The sequence below is a fragment of the Phaenicophaeus curvirostris genome, chromosome W, assembly GCF_032191515.1.
Source record: "Phaenicophaeus curvirostris isolate KB17595 chromosome W, BPBGC_Pcur_1.0, whole genome shotgun sequence".
Lineage (NCBI taxonomy): Eukaryota > Metazoa > Chordata > Aves > Cuculiformes > Cuculidae > Phaenicophaeus > Phaenicophaeus curvirostris.
In genome coordinates this window covers 4090863-4111950 of record NC_091430.1, presented here as the reverse complement: position 1 = coordinate 4111950, position 21088 = coordinate 4090863, and the positions used below count along the sequence as shown (strand labels likewise).

General features: G+C 45.7%; 1 protein-coding gene across 1 annotated transcript in view; it reads right to left on the bottom strand.

The window, feature by feature from the left end:
- The window catches only part of LOC138732938 (amyloid-beta A4 precursor protein-binding family A member 1-like), a 46494-nt gene that overhangs the window by 22030 nt on the left and 3376 nt on the right, over positions 1 to 21088 (bottom strand). Inside the window, exons 2-3 of the mRNA XM_069879731.1 lie at positions 6516 to 6608; positions 4683 to 4722 (exon numbers count right to left, since the gene is read on the bottom strand). Of these exons, the coding sequence (XP_069735832.1) occupies positions 4683 to 4722; positions 6516 to 6608 (133 nt within the window). The remainder of the gene's footprint in view (positions 1 to 4682; positions 4723 to 6515; positions 6609 to 21088) is intronic.

Genomic DNA, 21088 nt, shown 5'->3' with positions numbered 1-21088 from the left:
GGCAAATGAGTGGGCCACTGATTAGACTGTGGCCCAAGGTTTGGCTCATTGAACAGGATGTGGAAAACCACTGGCCGCAACTAGACAAATTGCTGGATGTGACAAGTAACAGAGTGAGAAGCTGCCAAAAGTTACAGGCAGTGCCATGAGGGATGGCTGGATTGCACTGCTGCTTAAGGGGGAGCTACGTGAGACTTCACAGACACCTGACAGGGAGCATTGGGGGCCTTTGGCGGGGGTAGGACCTTGCAAGGTCAACAATGCCTGGGTAACTGTAGCATATAAGGCTGAGAGTGTCTAGGGACTGGTATCAGAAATGCCAAAGTTGGGTACGGATGTAGCAAAATGGACCAGTGGGGGAAAACTAATTAGAGGAGACCAGGATGGAGAATGGGAGGGATCAAAGTAGATGGGAGGGGAAAGTACAAGCATGGGAAGATGGAGAAAGAGGGGGATAGAAGAGGCTGCTCGCATGCAAGCAAGCTGCCAGTCAGTACACTTGTTTGACTGAGCCTTGTGCTTGATCATTACAGTCTGTCCTGTCTTCTTTTTAAATCCTTTTTCTTAATTCATTTTTTCTGCCCTATGTGAGTGCTGCAAGATCTAGGTGCCAGCAACTGGAGAAGGGTCCACAAGTCACAGGGCCTATAGGTCTAGGTGGCTAGCAACTGGAGGAATCAGGGTGCGTTTCCATTTCCCTAATGAAGATTAATACTCTGTGTGTGTGTGTGTGTGTGTGTGTAATTTGCTAGCAGACATCAACCTGGACTAGCTGTCAAGTAGGAGATCTGCTTCTAGAAAGACTCAAGATGGGGGGGGGGGGGCAAGTCCAGGCATGGATATTAGAAAGGGAGATACAAGGGTAACAGAAAGGAGGGTGAAGCATGGGAAAAAGGATAATAAAGTATGTAAATCATGTGACCTGTGTTGTTTGTCGGCCCCCATTGTGCAACCCTATGCTTGCTCAGTCGCTGCAGTCTAAATGAGGACAATGAACAAAACCTGTTGTTCTGACCATAGGATACATGTCAAAGCTGCTTCCATTATCAGCTTTCCTTGGCTATCAGGGAACACCCAGATGGGATGGAGCAAACATCCTGATATCTATGTTGGTGCCTATTCCAGGCCTGACAGCATCAACATCTTACCAACCACTTCCAACCACATAGCATCTAGATGTGCTACATATTGGCATATGGTCTCAAGCACTGAATCATACAGTATTTTAATTGCTGATATTTATTACTCTATGCATAAAGGCCTTTTCAGCACTTCCATTACACACACTTTATAGAACAGTTCTTGATCAAAACACAAAATCTTAAACATAGGGTGAAAGAAGTACAGATAAGACAGGAAGAATATTCAAGAGGAACATGTTTTATTTTTATGATATCTGAACACACTTGCAGAACAACAGTATTGTTCTTCACAATTACCAGCATAAAAACAATGTGTTCAATGTTTTAAGCAAGTGTCCATTGGAACAATAACTCAAAGAATGGTAAGAGATTTTTTTTTATTTGCTGGGGGGCAGGGACACACTTTAAGATGGTCCGTGACACAGAGAGGGTTGTCTACCAGAGACAGATCCTTCACTGGCTTGAGTTTCTAAACTTCAGCTATTTTGAAGCAAGCTATGTAACTTACACCACTTTGTCTGGTAACAGGTTCTAAAATATAAAACATATACTTTAAAAGACTAAACCAATGCCAAAATTTACAGTCTAAAGACATTACACTGTAAAGCAATCGAGGAATTCAAACACATTCCAAATTAAATATCATAGAATCATGGGATAATAGAATCATAGAATAGTTTGGGTTGGAAGGGACCTTAAAGATCATCTAGTTCCAACCCCCCTGCCACGGGCAGGGACAAGTCCCACTAGATCAGGCTGCCCAAGACCCCATCCAACCTGGCCTTGAACACCTCCAGGGATGGGGCAGCCACAACTTCCCTGGGCAACCTGTTTCAGTGCCTCACCACTATGATGGTGAACAAATTCTTCCTTACGTCTAGTCTAAACCTGCCCCTCTCCAGTTTATATCCATTACCCCTCATCCTATCACTACAAGCTTTTGTAAAAAGTCCCTCCCCAGCTCCCTTGTAGGCCCATTTCAGGTACTGGAAGGTTGCTGTAAGATCTCCTCGGAGCCATCTCTTCTCCAGGCTGAACAAGCCCAACTCTCTCAGCCTGTCCTCGTATGGGAAGTGCTCCAGCCCTCGGATCATCTTTGTAGCCCTCCTCTGGACCCATTCCAACAGCTCCATATCTTTGTTATGTTGAGGATTCCAGAACTGTAGACAATACACCAGATGGGGTCTCAAAAGAGAGGAATAGAGAGGCAGAATCCCCTCCGTTGACCTGCTGGCCACACTTCTTTTGATGCAGCCCAGGATATGGTTGGCCTTCTGGGATGCGAGCGCACACTGCTGGCTTATGTCGAGCTTCTCATCAACCAGCACCCCCAAGTCCTTCTCTGCAGGGCTGCTCTCAATCACATCATCCCCCACTCTGTATTGAAATTGGGGATTGCCCCGACCCAGGTGAAGGACCTTGCACTTGGCCTTGTTGAACCTCATGAGATTCACACAGGCCCACTTCTCCAGCTTGTCCAGGTCCCTCTGGATGACATCTCATCCTTCCGGTGTGGCGACTGCACCACTCAGCTTGTTGTCGTCTGCAAACTTGCTGAGTGAGCATTCGATCTCGCAGTCAATATCATTGACGAAGATATTAAACAGCACTAGTCCCTGTACGGACCCCTGAGGGACACCACTTGTCATGGACCCCCATCTGGACTTCGAACTGTTGACCGCTTCTCTCTGAATGCAACCATCCAAACAGTTTCTTATCCACCTAACAGTCCACCCATCAAATCCATATCTGTCCAATTTAGAGAGAAGGATGTTGTGGGGGACCGTGTCAAAGGCTTTACAGAAGTCCAGATAGATCACATCCATTGGTTTACCCGTGTCCACTGCTGTGGTTATCACATCATAGAAAACCACTTAGTTGGTCATACAGGACTTTCCCCTGGTGAAGCCATGCTGGCTGCCATTAATCACCTCCCTGTCCTCCATGTGCTTTAGCATAACTTCTAGGAGGATCTGTTTCATGATCTTAATTACTAACAGTCAGATCTGTTTCATGATCTTAATCTTAAGCCCCGAACCGTGGGTTAATCAGCGTGGTTCGGCAGCAGACACGGTAAGTGCTGCCGCCGAGTGCTAGATCGAGGCGAAGGGGTGCTTGACAGATTGGGGGAAGCCCAGGAACCCCGGACGGAGCCCGGCGGGCCAGTCCGGACTCCCGGAAACCCAGGCCCGTACGTGGCGACTGACGCGGGGGTGACGATCCCTGAAGTGGCCACGGAAGATTTAAACGATCTTCAGGGAGCGCTGTGACCTGGAGCACCGTGAACAGGATCGCGCAAACAGGGGCGCACTCTTCCGAGGGGTGGGCTCAAATAGTTTGCGAAATCAGTTCATGAAGGCAGGGTGCACAGGGAGGGTGCAATTCCGGTGCTCGAGAAGTAAGCTCGGTCAGTGAATGGGAGCCGAGCCATGGTGTCCACCCAATGGAAGGCTGCATCCCTCACACCTGCGAGAAGGGACGCATCAGTTCAGACTGAGCTCCCGTGAAAGCACGCAGCCATCCAGGTCTCGGGCTGCACAGAGAGCCACCAGCTTGCATTGGAAACGTAGGGCAGCAAGGGCAGTGGACTACCTCCTCAGCCTGGTGGCAGACCTGAAAGAGGAAGTAGAGAGGCTAAGGAGCATCAGGGAGTATGACCTAGAGATAGATTGGTGGGATCACATCCTGAGCTCCAAGGCACAAGAGAAGACTCAACAGGTAAGAGCCCAGGATCAAAAGGATCTGGCATCTTCACCCCTAAGGTTGCAGGCGAAGGCTCAAAAGGAGGTAGTGAGTGGAAGTATGTCCACCGATGGGGCAGAAAATCAAACCCCTCCTTGCCCACACCACCTCAGGTGTCGCTCCAAAACAGATTTGAGGCTCTCGATGTGGAGGACGGACCAGAGGAAAACACGGAGGAAGATGCACCCACACTGGAGCAGGGTCAGAGACCAAAACGGCATGAATGCTGTATTGCCAGAACTGCCAAAAGGATCGACAGGAGAGTCATAGTTGTAGGAGACTCGCTAATGAAGGAGACGGAGGGTCCAATATGTCAAGCAGGCCCCACTCACAGGGAAGTCTGCTGCCTCCCAGGAGCCCGGCTAAGAGATGTGGCCAGGAAACTTCCCAACCTGGTGAGATCTACAGGCTGTTACCCGTTACTACTGCTCCATGTGGGAGAGGATGAAACAGCATAAGAAGCCCAAGGGGGATTAAAAGAGATTTTTAGGGCCTTAGGACAGATACTGAGGGAATCTGGGGCCCAGGTGATTTTTACTTCCCTCCTTCCGGTTACAGGTGGTAACATAGCACAGCTCAGACGGGTCCAGTCAATTAGTACATCGCTCCGTGGCTGGTATCACTGCAATAACTTTGGGGTTTTTGATAATGGGATGGCCTACATGGCACCAGGATTACAGGCATCGGATGGGAGCCACCTTTCTCAGAGTGGGAGGAGGGTCTTTGCCCAGGAGCTTGTGGGGCTGGTAGATAGGGCTTTAAACTAGATATGAATGGGGAGTGGGAAATGTATCTTACCTTCAACATATGTTGGGAATGAAGCCAAGCTTTTTCTGGCCTGTAATCAAGACAAATAGGATTTCAAACAGAACAAAATAAGCTTGAATGTACATTAAGAATTCTTCCATAAAAAATGAAATGATAGTAATAGATATAAGCAAAAGACTGTGAGAGTTTACTAGGAAAGTATTTACTTTTAAATTAAAAGTCTGACCAATTATTAGAGGGTTATTATCCCTAAATATGGTATATTCTACCAAGTAGGCAACACACTACATTACTTTGAATTAGCTCTTGATGTTTGGCAGCATGCTTCCTGACTACTAATTAGTGCTGTGCTCTCTTTAAAAATAGAAATACAGGAAAATACATAATCTCTCAAAGACATTTTCCAAATACTTACATGTGGAAATGTTTAAAAAGGGCCAAAAATGTTATTATTTGTAACAAAAAGCATTTTAATTATGAACCAAATTTAATTACTTATTAGGATTGTTCTTGACAGGCTATGTAGACACCTATATCTGCTGGAGTAAATGCATATAATAACAGTCCTACACTGATTATGTTTATGCTGTAACAAGCACAAAAGTACGTATAAATGTGCATGATTTAGACAATGAAAACTGCAAGCAAGTAATTTATTCCTTGTTCGTTTAATCAAGTAAATAAACAAGTAACGTCTCACTTTCATGAAAGGTGGACTAATAGAAAAAACGCAAAACGTAATGGCTGGCATTTTGTTCGTTTTTTAACTCTGAGTAAGATTAATGATACCTAACAAGTGTCAGCCTTTAGAGTTGTCACAAAGCAACTACATCTTTAAACTGAACAAAGCCAGAGGCTTTAGCAAGCTAAAGAATATTGTAGATGAAATCATAATGACACAGTCTAATAATGTTGAAGGCTTTGGTGCAGAATAAATTAGGGACAAAATTCCTAAGTCTTCTGAAAGCTTCCATCCCCTTCTAAATGCAAGCATAGACTTAAATTAATATATATACACAGGCTACAAGCTTCTCCCCCCCCAGATGATAAAGAAGGAAAAAAAAAAAGAATAAGCAAAGACTTGTTTAAATTTCAACAAATATTTCTGGTTACAGTAGATTGATTTATTCATTTGTAGAAGATATCACATTAATAGCTGATAGCTAAGCACAAGTTATCTATCAGCAGCTGCATCTACTTGCTTACAGAGCTCTGTTAACAAATCTAACATTGAAGTTTGAAAAAAAAATTATCATATCAGTGAGATGAGAGGCATTTCTCATCTCAGTGGAACTAATGCATTGTGGAAACCTGCCAGGTACAGGCCTTGCTTGCAAGGAGCCTGTAGTCAGGACTTCTAGATTCTAGATCCAGTTCTCCCTGTGAATCATTGGCAGGCTATTGACAAATCACTTACTTGTTCCTATGGGTCAGTTTGCCCATTGATATGATAGTAGGCAGCACTGAATTATTACATTAGAAGGGCCTATTCCCCTGGCTGAGAAATGTTTTTGTTTATAGCAAGATATTCTACAGAGACAAGAAAGAGGGCTAGCTCCTCTTGCCCTCAATACAGATGACATTGGCAGCTGTTCCTCAATAACCCAACACCCTCTAGCCTGTTAAACAAGTGTTATTGTGGCCAGAGTAACGAATGCCATCTCGCAAATGGTCTTAGATACAGTATATTATGCATTCAGTCAGGCAGGGAGGCAAGCACAAAGGAGAAATGTCAAATTGTTTTTTTCTTTTTGTTGCTGCTTTGGTACAAGAGAGGAGATTACACATGTACAAAGAGGTAAAGAAAACAGAAAGGCATAAACAATACAGTCAAGATGGTGGCTTTTAACAAGATTGCACTACCTCTTTATTAGTGGAGGTCTCTGCTGTACTGCAGACATCCTGATGATGTCTTGGTTCAGCACCCCAGGGTGAAGAGGAATCAGGAGATAGAGACTAGACATGGTAAGAAAACAAAATTACATTGTTTGAGTGACCAATGTAGAAATATCTCTGGTTTGGCAGTGGGTGGCAGTGGGAATAGGAAATGAGGAAAATGCTAAAACATGACAAACACTTTCTGAAGTGTTAAAGCCCTTCTTTTCATTGCGACAATAGCATACAGTCTATTGCAATGACAGCTAAATTATCACAGAAAACTTTTCTCTTTGTCAATAATCTATTAAATTAAACATACTGAAAAATTAATAGCTGCCCTCAGTGGTAGACAACTGTAGTGGGTTGACCTTGGCCAGCTACCATGCACCCACCCAGCCACTCTTTCACTCCCCCTCCTCTACAGAACAGGGGGAAAAATATGATGGTGTTCTGATTTAGCCCCCCTGCCTCTGGCTTGGTCAGCAACTAAACTGGGCAGTTGTAGCCCCAGTTTCCTCCTCCCCAGAGAAAGGAAAATGAAGGAGAGAGACTTGTGGGTTGGAAACTAAAACAGCTTTAATGAAACAATAACAATAAAAGGAAAACAATAATATTAATAATAAAATAATAAAAAATATACAAAACCAAATCAAACTCCCCTGATGACTATAAGTCACCACTGATGCTGCAGGGCAGGCATGGGGAATGTCCCGGACTGGACTCAGTGGCAGAGAGGAGCAGAACTCATGAACTGGATTCAGGAACTCACGGGTAAGGATCAGGAACCGACAGATGGATGAGGTCCTCACTGCACACCAGCCATCAAAGAAGAGGGCTTGACCCTCATGACCTTCAGCTTTATACTGAGTATGACGCATATGGGATGGAATACTTCATTGGTCAGTTTGGGGTCACCTGTCCTGTCTGCCACTCCCTGCAAATGTGACTCTTTTTCGCCTTTGACTTCCAGCATTTCACCAACTCCAGGATGATCTTGGTTTCTATAGGAATAAGTATAAGCAATGGGCTTTCTTCATACCATTCATCTCATTACTTGGCAATATCTATAAATTTTAAGTGTTATCACTTCTAGAGAAAGACACTGTCTGGAAAACATGCAGTTAACTTTCAGAAAATGAAGTTACTTGGATGAGGCTTAGCTGAAAAGTTAGAAAATCAATTCTGCTTTAGCTCAAACCGGAACAGATGGGAAATCTCATGGGTCGAAATAAAGACATGAAGATCACTTCCAATTACTATCATGGGTAAAACAGACTTGACTTGAGGAAAATTCCTTTAATTTTTAACAGTTAAAATATATTTTGATGGTGAGAAACAAAGATCATTTAAAATAACACCTTCTCTCCATCCCTTTTTCCCAGGCTCACTTTCAGTCCTCCATTCCTGACTCCTCTGTCTCCCCACATCCAAAGCAAGGCAGGGGGGATGGGAAATGGGAGATTTAGGTCAGTCTGTAACAGTTCCTCTCTGCCACTCCTTCCCTCTCACACTTTTCCCCTGCTCCAGCGCAGGTCCTTTCCACAAGATGCAGTTCCTGTCAGTAAAAATCTGTTCTAATGTGAGTTTTCCACAAGCCTCAGTTCCTTCAGGAAATATCCACCTGCTCTGGTGTTGGATCCTCCACAGGCCCCAGTGTGGATATCTGCTCCAGTGTGGTCTCTTCCACAGGCTGCAGGGGAATATCTGCTCTGGTACTTGGAGAAACTCCTCCTGCTCCTTCTTCTCTAACCTTGGTCTTCATACTACTGTTTCTCACTTTTTCCCCCCTCACTCCTCTGCTCATCATCTGTCATTTTTGTCTTTTCTTAAATGTTTTCACAAAGGCACCACCAACTTCACTGACTGGCTCAGCTTCAGCCAGCTGTGTGTCCATCAACAAGCTGGTTGGAATCAGCTGTGTCCTGCACAGGGCAGCACCATACCTCTTCCTACAGAGACCACCCCTGCACCTCCCTCCACTACCAAAACCTGAACTAAATCTTAATGAAGAAACCCTCTTTCAGACTACTTTCCCTACTCATTCACTATCATAAACAATGTTCTTCTCTGTTCTAACTATAAAACGTCCATCAGATATCATATACTTGGGAAAGTCACATTAGAAAAATAAAGTTAACAGCACAGAAAACGAGTATCATGATTTTTCTATCTCTGTGTGATCTGCCAGAAAATACCTTGGTAAGCTGCTATGAGAAATGTTATCATACTAATAGAAGATTCCTATGGAATGCTGTGAATAATAAAGAGGTACAGCTAGGTATCTAAAGTCAAAAGTAATAAGTACTTTAGTGCAAATATGATACAAAAATACAGCATGTAAAAACAGTGTAAAGGTTTGAACCAGCAAGTATTTAAAAAGCAGATCTTTAGGAGATGCAGCAGTGCAGATGTCACAAGGTGAACCCTCAGAGGAAGCTTTAGTATTCAGTTATGCACATTAGGATTTTTTTAGCCCAGCAACACTGAAATGCTACACTCTCCTTCAACATAGGAATCTTGGTCCTTGCTTTGCCAGATCAGTACAGTTTGTCACTAATAGTAAATGTCAAATACTATCCTTCTAGCTTCATAAGCAATTATTAAATCCCTTCTTTAAGGCAGCTAGCGTTATAACACTGTAACGTGACTATATTTCTGCTCTGAGATGGCAGCAGCAATAACCCAGAAGCAAATTCTTGACGGCATTCCCACCTCTGCCTATATCTTGAACTCTAACAAATATTATGCTATGAAATCTAATTTCCACTGCTTTTTCTTCACCAACACACAACAACAAAATACAGAACCCCCTTCCTCCTTTTCCTCATTTCTTGAAAAGGTATCTTGTATGTTGACTAATAAGAAATTCCAGAATTGCGTTCAACTAACAGAGGCTACCAAAGATTTAGAAAGTGATTCTTTATACAGATGCATCCTAGGTAAGCAATATTCCTTGCTTCTGTTGGGCAGTACGAAGCCCAAGGGGGATTAAAAGAGATTTTAGGGCCTTGGGACGTCCAGTGAGGGAATATGAGGCTCAAGTGATTTTTTCTTCCCTCCTTCCAGTTACAGGTGGTGACATTGTAAGACTCAGACAGGGCCAGTCAATTAATACATGGCTCCGTGGCTGGTGTCAGTGAAACAACTTTGGGTTTTTCGACAACGGGATGGCCTACACAGCACCAGGACTAGAGGTATCGGATGGGAGCCACCTTTCTAAAAGGGGGATGGGGTTTTTTGCCTAGAAGCTTGCAGGGCTTGTAGATAGGGCTTTAAAGTAGATGTGAAGGGGGAGGGGGATAACATCAAGCTAGCCTGTAACAAGTGGTGGGAAGATGGGTGTCAGGGGTCCTCAGGTGTTAAGGCGGATACTTCTCTAAAACACCTTGTGGTAATAAAGGGTCCGCTGGGAAGGTAATGCGACCGGCAGCCCAGCTGAAGTGCCTTTACACTAACGCATGAAGCTTGGGTAACAAGGAGGAGCTGGAAGCTACAGTGCTACTAGCTATGATCTAGTTGCTATCACAGAAATGTGGTGGGACTAATCTCATGACTGGAGTGAGGCTATCAACGGCTACAGGCTGTTCAGAAGGGACAGACCGGGAAGGAGGGGCATTGCCCTCTATCTCAGGAAGGGGATAGAATGTGAAGAGCTGTCATTGAAGAGTAGCCACGAACAGGTTGAAAGCTTGTGGGTCAAAATTAAAGACAGAAGAACCAAAAGGAACCTTGTGGTTGGTGTATACTACAGGCCACCCGATCAAGGAGAGCCAACCGATGAAGTCTTCTTCCTCCGGCTACAGGAGGCTTCACACTCGCAAGCTCTCATCCTACTTGGGGACTTCAACCACCCCGACATATGCTGGAAAAGTAGCACGGAGAGCTGTAGGCAATCCAGGAGACTCCTGGAGTGCATTGAAGATAATTTCTTAGTCCAGCTAATAGAGAGGGGATGCCAATGATGGTCACCAATACAAGTGAAGTCATCAGTGACATCAAGATCAGAGGCAGCCTGGGCTGCAGTGATCATGCACTGGTGGACTTCAAGGTCCAAAGGGATATGGGACAGGCAAGGAGTATAGTCAGGACCCTAAATTTCAGGAAAGCAAACTTCCAGCTCTTCCAGAAGTTACTCAGTAGGACCCCCTGGGACATGGTCCTCGGGGACAAGGGTGCGGAGCTGAGCTGGCAAATATTTAAGGATGCTTTCCATAAAACACAAGAGTGCTCAGTCCCCAGATGTAGGAAATCAGGCAGGGAAGGGAAGAGACCAGCGTGACTGAGTCGAGACCTGCTGGTTGAACTCAAGAAGAAGAGGGAATTGTACAGGCAGTGCAAGCAGGGAGAGGGAACCCGGGGATGCTACCCAGTTGTGTAGGGATGAGGTCAGGAGGGCCAAGGTGCAGCTGGAGCTGAACTTGGCAAGGGAAGTGAAGACCAACAAGAAGGGCTTCTACAGGTACATCAATCGGAAGAGGAAGGTTAAAGAGAACATATGCCCACTGATGGGTGGGAATGGTGACCTCGTCTTGACAGACGAGGAGAAGGTACTTAACAAATTTTTGCCTCAGTCTTCACTGATAAAAAGTCTCCTCACCCCTCCTGGGTCATGGGAAAGCAAGATGGTGAACAGGGGGGTAAACCCCTTCCCACAGTAGAGGAGGATCAGGTTTGTGACCACCTGAGGAACCTGAACATATATAAGTCTATGGGACCTGATAAGATGCGTCCCAGAGTCCTAAGGGAATTGGCTGATGTGGTTTCCAAGCCACTCTCCAGGATCCTTGAAAATTCAAGGCAATCATGAGAAGGCCCTAGTGACTGGAAGAAGGCTGACATTGGGCCCATTTTTAAAGAGGGTAGAAAAGACGACTGTGGGAACTACCAATCTGTCAGCCTCACCTCAGTGCCTGGGAAGATCCTGGAACAGATCCTCCTAGAAGCTATGCTAAAGCACATGGAGGACATGGAGGTGATTAATGGCAGCCAGCATGGCTTCACCAGGGGCAAATCCTATATGATCATCTTAGTGGCTTCCTACGATGGAGCAACCGCAGCAGTGGACATAGATAAATCAACAGATATGATCTATCTTGACTTCTGTAAAGGCTTTGACACGGTCCCCCACAACATCCTCCTCTCTAAACTGGAGAGAGATGGATTTGACGGGTGGACGGTATGGTGGATAAGAAACTGGTTGGATGATTGTATTCAGAGAGTAGTGGTCAACGGCTCAATGTCCAGATCCGTGACAAGTGGTGTCCCTCAGGGGTCCGTACTGGGACCAGTGCTGTTCAATATCTTCATCAATGATATTGACAGCAAGATTGAGTGCACCCTCAGCAAGTTTCATAGAATCATAGAAACACCAAGTTGGAAAAGACCCAGCGGATCATCGTGTCCAACAATTCCTATCAATCACTAAACCAGGCCCCTCAGCACCTCGTCCACCCATGTTTTAAATACCTCCAGGGATGGTGACTCAACCACCTCCCTGGGCAGCCTGTTCCAGTGCCCAATGACCCTTTCCGTGAAAATTTTTTTTCTGATGTTCGGCCTGAACCTCCCCTGGCGGAGCTTGAGGCCATTCCCTCTTGTCCTGTCCCCTGTCACTTGGGAGAAGAGGCCAGTGCCCTCCTCTCTGCAACCTCCTTTCAGGTAGTTGTAGAGAGCAATGAGGTCTCCCCTCAGCCTCCTCTTCTCCAGGCTAAACAACCCCAGCTCTCTCAGCCGTTCCTCATAAGGCCTGTTCTCCATCCACTTCACCAGCTTCGTTGCTCTTCTCTGGACTCGCTCCAGAGCCTCAACATCCTTCTTGTGGTGAGGGGCCCAGAAATGAACACAGGATTCAAGGAGCGGTCTCACCACTGCCGAGTACAGAGGGAGAATAACCTCCCTGGACCTGCTGGTCATGCCGTTTCTGATACAAGCCAAGATGCCCTTGGCCTTCTTGGCCACCTGGGCACACTGCTGGCTCATGTTCAGTCGGCTGTCAACCAACACCCCCAGGTCCCTCTCCTCCAGGCAGCTTTCTAGACAGACTTCTCCCAGTCTGTAGCCCTGCATAGGGTTGTTGTGCCCCAAGTGCAGGACACTGGCATTTGATCTTGTTAAACCTCATGCCATTGGACTCTGCCCAGTTGTCCAGCCTGTTCAGATCCCTTTGAAGAGCCTCCCTACCCTCCAGCAGATCAACACTTCCACCCAGCTTAGTGTCATCCGCAATCTTGCTGACTTGCTGACTCATGTTCAGTCAGCTGTCAACCAACATCCCCAGGTCCTTCCGCTGGCACATCCGCCAGCTCCTTCAATACTCTTGGGTGGATCCTATCTGGCCCCATAGACTTGTGGGTGTCTAGTTGGGCAAGCAAGTCTCTAACCACCTCCTCTTGGATCATGGGAGCCTCATTCTGCTCCTCTAACTCCTGGGTTTGCACACAGAGGGAACAACCTTCCTTACTATTTAAGACAGAGGCAAAGAAGGCATTAAGTACCTCAGCCTTGTCTTCATCCCCTGTCACTGTTGTTCCTTCTGCATCCAATAGGGACTGAATATTCTCCCTAGTCCTCCTTTTATTGTTAATGAATTTATAGAAAGATTTTTCTTTATCTTTCACAGACTTGGCCAATCTGATTTCTAGTTGGGCCTTAGCCCTCCTGATTTTTTCTCTGCACAATCTCACTTCCTCCCTGTAGTCCACCCAAGACGCCTATCCCTTCTTCCAAAGCTCATAGACATTTCTCTTCTTTTTGATCTCTCTCAAGATCTCCCTACTCAACCAAGCTGTTTTTTTCCTCTGCTGGCTCCTTTTCAAGAACATGGGGGCGGCTTTCTCCTGAGCTGCTAGGATTTCCTTTTTGAAGAGCACCCAGCCCTCATGGGTTCCCTTCCAACATCTGATACTGTCCCTCATAGCATCTTTCTGGACAACTTGTCCATGTGCAGAATGAATGGGTTCACAGTGTGCTGGGTGAAAAACTGGCTGAAGGGCTGAACTGGTTATAGTGAATGGGAGGTGTTTAAGGCACGGGTGGATGAGGTGCTAAGGGGCATGGTTTAGTGTTTGATAGGAATGGTTGGACTCGATGATCCGGTGGGTCTCTTCCAACCTGGTTATTCTATGATTCTATTATTCTATGAATGGGTCTACATCTGGCTGGAGACCAGTCAGCAGCAGTGTTCCTCGGGGTTCAATTCTAGGGACAGTTCTGTTCAATATATTTACCGATGTTCTTGATGCAGGAGCTGAATGCACTATTAGTAAGTCTGCTGATGGTACTGAACTGGGAGGTGCTGCTGACTCTCTCGAGGGACAAGAAGCCTTGCAGAGGGATCTAGATCGATTGCAGAATTGAGCAGTCATCAGTGTCATGAAATTTAACAAGACCACATGCCAGATCTTGCATCTGCAATAGATTAACACCAGACACAAGTACTGATTGGGAGAGGAGTGGCTGAAGAGTAGCCCGGCAGAAAGGGATCTAGGGGGTGCTGGTTGACAGCAGCTCTATAGGAGTCAGCAGTGCCCTGGCAGCCAAGAGGACAAACCACATCCTGAAGTGCATCAAACACAGCATAACCAGCCAGTCAAAAGAGGAGATTATCCCTCTTTATTGAGTACTGGTGCAGCCTCACCTTAAGTGTTGTGTGTAGTTCTGGGCTCCACAATTTAAGATGTGAAGGTCCTTGAATGCATCCAGAGGACAACAAAGCTGGTGAAAGGGTTGGAAAGCATGTCCTGTAAGGAGTAGCTGAGGAATCTGGGCTGGTGTAGTTTGGGGAAAAAAAATAAGTCTGAGGGGTGACCACAATGCTCTCCACAGCTTCCTGAGGTGGGGAAATGGAGAGAGAGGTGTTGATCTCTTCTCCCTGGTATCCAGTGACAGGACACATGGAATGGTTCAAAGCTGTGCCAAGAGAGGTTCAGACTGGACATTAGGAAGCATTTATTTACTGAGAGATTGGTCAAACCCTGGAACAGGCTTCCTAGAGAGATGGTCAATGCCCCAAGCCTGTCAGTATTTAAGAAGCGTTTGGACAATGCCCTTAATACCATGCTGTAACTTTTGCTCAGTCCTGAAGTGGTCAGGCAGTTGGACTGGATGATCATTGTAGGTTCCTTCCAACTGAAATATTCCATTCCATTCCGTTCCATTCCATTCTCCTAGGATTCTATGCAAAGGAGGCACTTATGAGGCCATATCCAGTGACGGTAATATATTGCTTAAAATACAATTTCTAGTTAACAGAAGTTAGAAAAGTAAGGAATCTGATCATTTCACTCGAGTTAGGATTTTTCTCAAGCTTCAAATACATTTAGCCCACGGATACTAACATGTCTTTCAGTTTTCCTCAAATACACAAATATACAACTGCAACGGAAATGAGATATCTGGAGATCACTTATCTCCTCTGCAAGTATAACTCCCTAAATGAGATTGCACAAGGCACTTGTCAGTAAATACTTCACAATATTCAATATTTAATAGATAAGTGAATAGATTTTTTATACACACAAATTTTTTACTTACTATGCTTCCCCAAACACACAATCTGACCTTTTCCTGTAACTCTGATCAAGTGATAACCACCAGTGGCATTTGTGATGGATGCATCTGGTCTGATGGTTGCTTCCAGCTCGAGGTGGATTCAGGGAAGACAGATAACACCACAATAGCCAAGGGCTAATCCATAGTAAAGCACACACCTGGCCACAGTGCTGGTCAGTGCCCGACTCAAGCCAAATTTGGAAGAAACTGGCACCTGCAGTTGGTATGTAAATATGATTATGAGTCAATCATCTTATGCCATAAATAGTGAGCAGCCCAAGAGCCCTTTGAGTTCTCTTGAAAAAACAGTGGGCTGCACACCTCTCAAGGTTACTCCTCGAGGCTGAGACAATCTTTATCATGTCAGATACTCAGTACGTGAAATGGGAATAAATGCACTGAAATGATTGATTTCATATATATAATCTTTTAGACATAAACCACTGACCATGTCTGGGACCAGGATTGGATCCAGCCACACCTAGACTCCTCTCTTAGAAGGAGTTTAGAAAGCAAGAGGATCCTTTCTGATTCTCGTGACACAACGGTAGGGTCTCCCTGACCATTTTGTTTGACCCTGTCCTCTATCCAGTGTATAATCTAATGTACTTTGCCATCAAATCTTGTTAAACCACTGTCACATTTACTATCAAACTTTGTTAAATCACTGTTTTATATGAATAATCATATTGCTGCTTCTCTATTATGAGTGAAGTGCAGCACTCCATTTGTGACACCTACTTTCTATATCACGTGACTACCACAGTTTATTATGATGGAATTGTCCATGAGCACTGAGCTTCTAACGTTTTTCTTTTTCATATACTTACAAAGCATTTATTTTGGAGAAAAATACATAGAATCACAGAATCATAGAACAGCCCAGGTGTGGTGGATATCAAAATATCATCTTGTCAAAACTGTCATGGGAAAGGGAGCCTAGATGAGACTATCTATCATCTTGTCCATTTGCATTTTGAAAATCTCCTGAGATAGGGACTCCTACCACATCCCTGGGGAGGTTGTTCCAGTGAATGATTGTTCTCACTGTAAAAAATGTCTTTCTTATGTCAGAATGAACCCTCACCAGGTGTAACTGGTACCCATTGCCCTTTGTCTGCTCTGTGTGGCTCCTTGTGAAGAGAGAGCCTCCATTGTCTTTGCAGCACCACCCTTTAAGTACTGGAATACTGCGATGAGGTCCTGTGTGGACCCAGCATGGCATGGGCTAAAATGTCTCAAAGCAGGTGATTCTGAGATGTGACCTCCACCGAGTGAACAGTTACAGGAGCAGACATGCTGAAGGGCATGTCTCAACCTGTTACCTGATCTGCCACCTGACTCATGTGAGAGGCGGGGACAGAGAGTTTAAATAACCATGTGTACACCTGTAACCTCATGGACATCCGCCATCATCTTGGACCCACAGGACAAAGAAAAAAAACATGCTAAGACACACAGAACCTTGAAGGTGGTGACCATCTTTCATCTCTTCTATCTGTCTTATTAACTACCTCTCTCTTTTCTTTCTCTCTCTCTCTTTGGTCTCTTTCTCTATTTTTCCTTGTAACACATGTGGCTGCAGTGGGCTGTATCTGGTGGGTTTTTGTTTCGGTTCTGGCTCCAGACACATCAGGCTCTCTTTATGTTTTGCGGTTCCATTAAGCAGATTGTTAGAGTGCTACCAGTGTTTTCTAAGTTGTGGACTATTGTGTTAACATCAGCCATTGCAGTTTCTTGTTGGTGCTCTATTGTGTACGGGTCATTGACTATTTGTATCCAGTGTTTCAGGACATGCACCTTTTTTAGTAAAATATTGTTTACACCCTCCTCCTAAGTGATTTGTGTCACTGACACCGTGCCAGTGATTCCAAAGAGCTCACTTCAAGTGGGATGCAACAGGTCCCCCCTGAGCCTTCCATTCTCAAGGGAGAAGAGACCTAACTCTTTCAGTCTTTCCTCATAGGGAAAATTCTCAAGCCTTTTGACCATCTTTGTGGCCTGTGGTATAATGGACTTGCTAGGCCTTGTGGACAGAAAACACCAAATTCGCTGTGAGTATGCGAAAGAAAGCTGTTTGCAAAAGGAAGTGGTTTGATTTGAACAACGAACAACTGTATCTGGTGAGACAGATGGATTGGCTAGTGGTCTAAAACTCAAATTAGCTAAGTGACATCTAGGGTGAGATAGAGACCTCACAGCCTGATGTTGCTTCACTTAAGAGCAGAAAGACTCCCAAACAAATGTACTGAGCTCCCTGCCTCGAAGGTGCAGTGAACTACCGAGTCCCCACTTCTGATGACACAAGCAGCCTTGCAAAGGGCCAATCAACATATACTAATTGACTCAGTCCCACCTCAGCAAGAGTTTTCAAAAAATATAAATTAGGCAACCAAGCCCCCTTTTTTGGGGGGAGAAAAAATCACCACCTTATCTGACAGATGGGTCAATGGGTCTGGACCTCTCTTCCCCTCCCGAGAAGGGACACCTTTTGGGTAAGAATTGCATGCCTCTGACTTTGTCGGACGTTCCCCAGGAAAATAACTACTAACTTGAGTTTCAATTGGTACTTCATATATATATATATATATGTGTATGTGTGCATGTATATGTGATCAGGGTTAACTGGTTGCAATTATCTAGAGTTAACGCAGCCTAATTTGTCCTTGGTAAATCCATGCTGGCTTTTCCCCATCACCTGCTTCATTTGGCTTGTAATAGTTTCTAGGAGGACTCGTTCTATTACTTTCCCAGGGACTGAAGTAAGATTAATGGGCCTATAGTTTCCCTGAGTCTTCTTTTGGGCCCTTCTTGTAGATGGGCATGACATTTGCCCTCTTCCAGTTGTCAGGGATAACCCCTCCTCTCCGTGACTTTTCAAAGATTACAGACAGTGGCCTTGGGCAACAACTTCAGCCACTTCTCTTAACACCCTGGGGTGGATTCCGTCTGGTCCCATAGATTTATGTAGGTTGAGTCCTTGCAAGAGGTCACAGACCAGCCCTCTTACAGCCTTCTCTTACAGTGGGAGAGGCTTTGCTCTCCCAGTCTGAGTCTTGCAGCCCATCCCCTCAAGAGGTGTGGGAAGAGAGTTTGCCAGTGAAGACTGAGGCAAAAAAGTTGTTGAGTACTTCAGCCTTCTCCTCGTCTGTTGTTTCCAGCTTGGCAGTCTCGCTCATCATGGCAGGTACCCTCTCTTTGACCTTTCTTTTCTGATTTACATACCTGTAGAAGCCCTTCTTGTTATTCTTTGTTTCCCTCACCAAGTTCAGCTCCAATCATGCCTTGGCCTTCCTGACCCCATCCCTACACAACCGGGCAGTGTCCCTATACTCTTCCCAGGATACCTGTCTGCTTCTGCTGCCTGTGTAGTTCCTTCTTGCCCTTTAGTTTGAGCCACAGGTCTCACCTCAGCCGTGCTGGTCTCTAGTCTTCCTTTCCTGATTTCTTGCGCTCTATGGAAAGCATCCTTAAAGATCTGCCAGCTCTGCTCTGCTCCCTTGTCCCTGAGGGCAGTTTCTCAGGAGGTCCTATCCAGTAACTCCTTGCCTGAAATTCAGGGTCCTGACATTGCTCACATTAGTGATCACCAGGTCAGGTATTGCATCTCCCCTTCTAGGCATGTCTATTACCTGGCTTAAAAAGCTATCTTCAGTGCATTCCAGGAGCCTCCTGGATTGCCTACAGCTTGCCGTGCTTCTCTTCCAGTAGATGTACATATGGTTGAAGTCCCCCAGCAGGGTGAGAGCCTGCAAGCACGATGCCTCTTGTAGCTGGGGTAAGAAGGCTTCATCAATTGCCCTCTCTTGATCAAGCCACCTGTAGTAGACTCCATCCACTAGGTTCCCTTTGTTGCCTCGGTCTCTGACTTTTAGCCATAGGCTTTCAACCTGCTCATGGCTATTCTTCAGAGACAGCTCTTCACATTCTATCCATTTCTTGATGTATAGGGCAACTCCTCCACTCTTCCTTCCTGGTCTGTCCCTTCTGAACACACTGTAGCCACCAACAGCCACACTCAAGTCATGGGATTCATCCCACCAAGTTTCAGTTATGGCAACCAGGTCATAGCTTTCTATCAGCACGGTGGCTTCCATCTCCTCCTGTTTGTTGCCCAGGCTGCATTGTCCTGTTTCTTATGAATATACAGGTGTCACAGTTTTGGACACTCTTCCCCCACCCCTCCGTTTGTTAGTTTAAAGCAAGATTCACTAAGTTAGCCAATCTGCTAGCAAAGATTCTCCTGTCTCTTCTAGATAGGTGGATCCCATCTCTCCCCAATACACTGTATTCATCAGAGAATGGCTGGTGATCATCTAAACCAAAGCCCTGGTGATGATACCAGCCATGAAGACAGGTATTGATGTGCATGATGCGTCAACTTCTGTCCGCACCTCTATCCCTGACTAGCAAGACAGAAGAGTTCACTTGGGCCCCAGGGCTCTGAAGTCCTGCTTGATCTTGTCCAGGCTATGCTTTATCATGCCATTAGTGCCTACGTGGAAAAGAAGTACATGTAAGCAATTGTGGTGGTCTCTCTTGGACGTCCCAGACCTTTGATCCTGGCAAGCAGCAATCTTCCCTTGACTATATATCAGGCCAGCAGATGGGTGCCTCATTGCCCCTCAACAGAGCATCACCCACTACTAGCACTCACCACTTCCTTTTGTGGCTTTGTGTGGGAAACCTCAGCTGGTTCAGGGAGTCAGAGTGTGTGAACTTAACATTGGCCTTGAATAGATGCCCGTGTATCCTTGGAGAAGCTGGAAGGCCCCAAGAAGAGCCAAGTAAACAAGATTAGGAAGCTGCCAGGCCACAGGTGGAATCACCCAATTATGAAGTTACAGCTGAGAAGGAGTCATCCAATTATGAACTGTCGGTCTTTAGCTGAGCCAATCGTGCATGGACACGCAGCTCGTGAAGGGGTATAAAAAGTCTTGTAAAATCAATAAAGATGGTCTTTTGGCCCACAACTTCTACGTGTCATGGCTTATCCCCACTGCGACAGCTTTGAGTATGGCTTTTGGAGATTTTAGTATGTGCTGCTGATGCAGTTTTTCCCTGTGCATCTTGCTCATTGTCTTCATCCACTGCCAAGACTTCTTATATGTTGCTGGTTGGTACATATGAGGAAGGGGAGTGGAGTGACATCCTGTTCCCAGGGGTCACCAGAAACCACAGCACATCCTTCTTCATCATGCTGTCTGTTTACTGTTGAACCTCTTTGTCTGGTAGCCCTTGGAGGTCAGTGTCACAGGGACCTAGCATTTCTTCTTGCAAAGGCTCAAATAATACTCTATTTCTTGTTCATCCTCCCTAATACAGCATAGCCTGCTAACTTCCTCCTGCAGCTCCTTCACTCTCCTGAGTGTCTCCACCTGAGCACAACTTGTACAGGTGAAGCTTGCACCCTCCACCACCCAGGACGTGGTGGGGGTGCAGTGTTTGCAGCTCTCCATCTGGACAGCAGCTTCCCTAATAGGAAGCCCTGTCTGGGTGTCTGCCTCCAGTTATCCCAGGATAACCTGTCTAGGTAGCTGATTTCTGGCGCTGCAGAGCACAGCCCTTGCCTAGTCCCTACCACCATGCTTCTGACAACCTCAAAGCACTGCCTAATCAAACCTTCTAATTCCCTGGAGACCTCAAGCTGCTGGGTATGCTTAAACAGCCACCAGCTACCTGAGGTGACGTCAGGGCTGCAGTCTAAGTCAGAAGGTGAGCAGAGCAGGCAGCAGCTCAATAACTGGCAGAGTGTGCAGCCCTTCCTACAACCTGCCGCGCAAACTGCCGACACCACTCCCAACAGTCACCAGTCCCTTATTTGTATGCCCTGACACGCAAACTGTCTGCACATCTCCTGGATCACTGGCGCTCCCTAGAGGCCAGTTATATGCAATTTGAACTGGGCCCTGGGACAAGACAGCACCGCCCAACTGTCACTCACTCCCTCTTGAGAGACCTGTTGCCTGCCGGCCTATTTCTTCCCCACAAACAACCCAAGAGTGTTG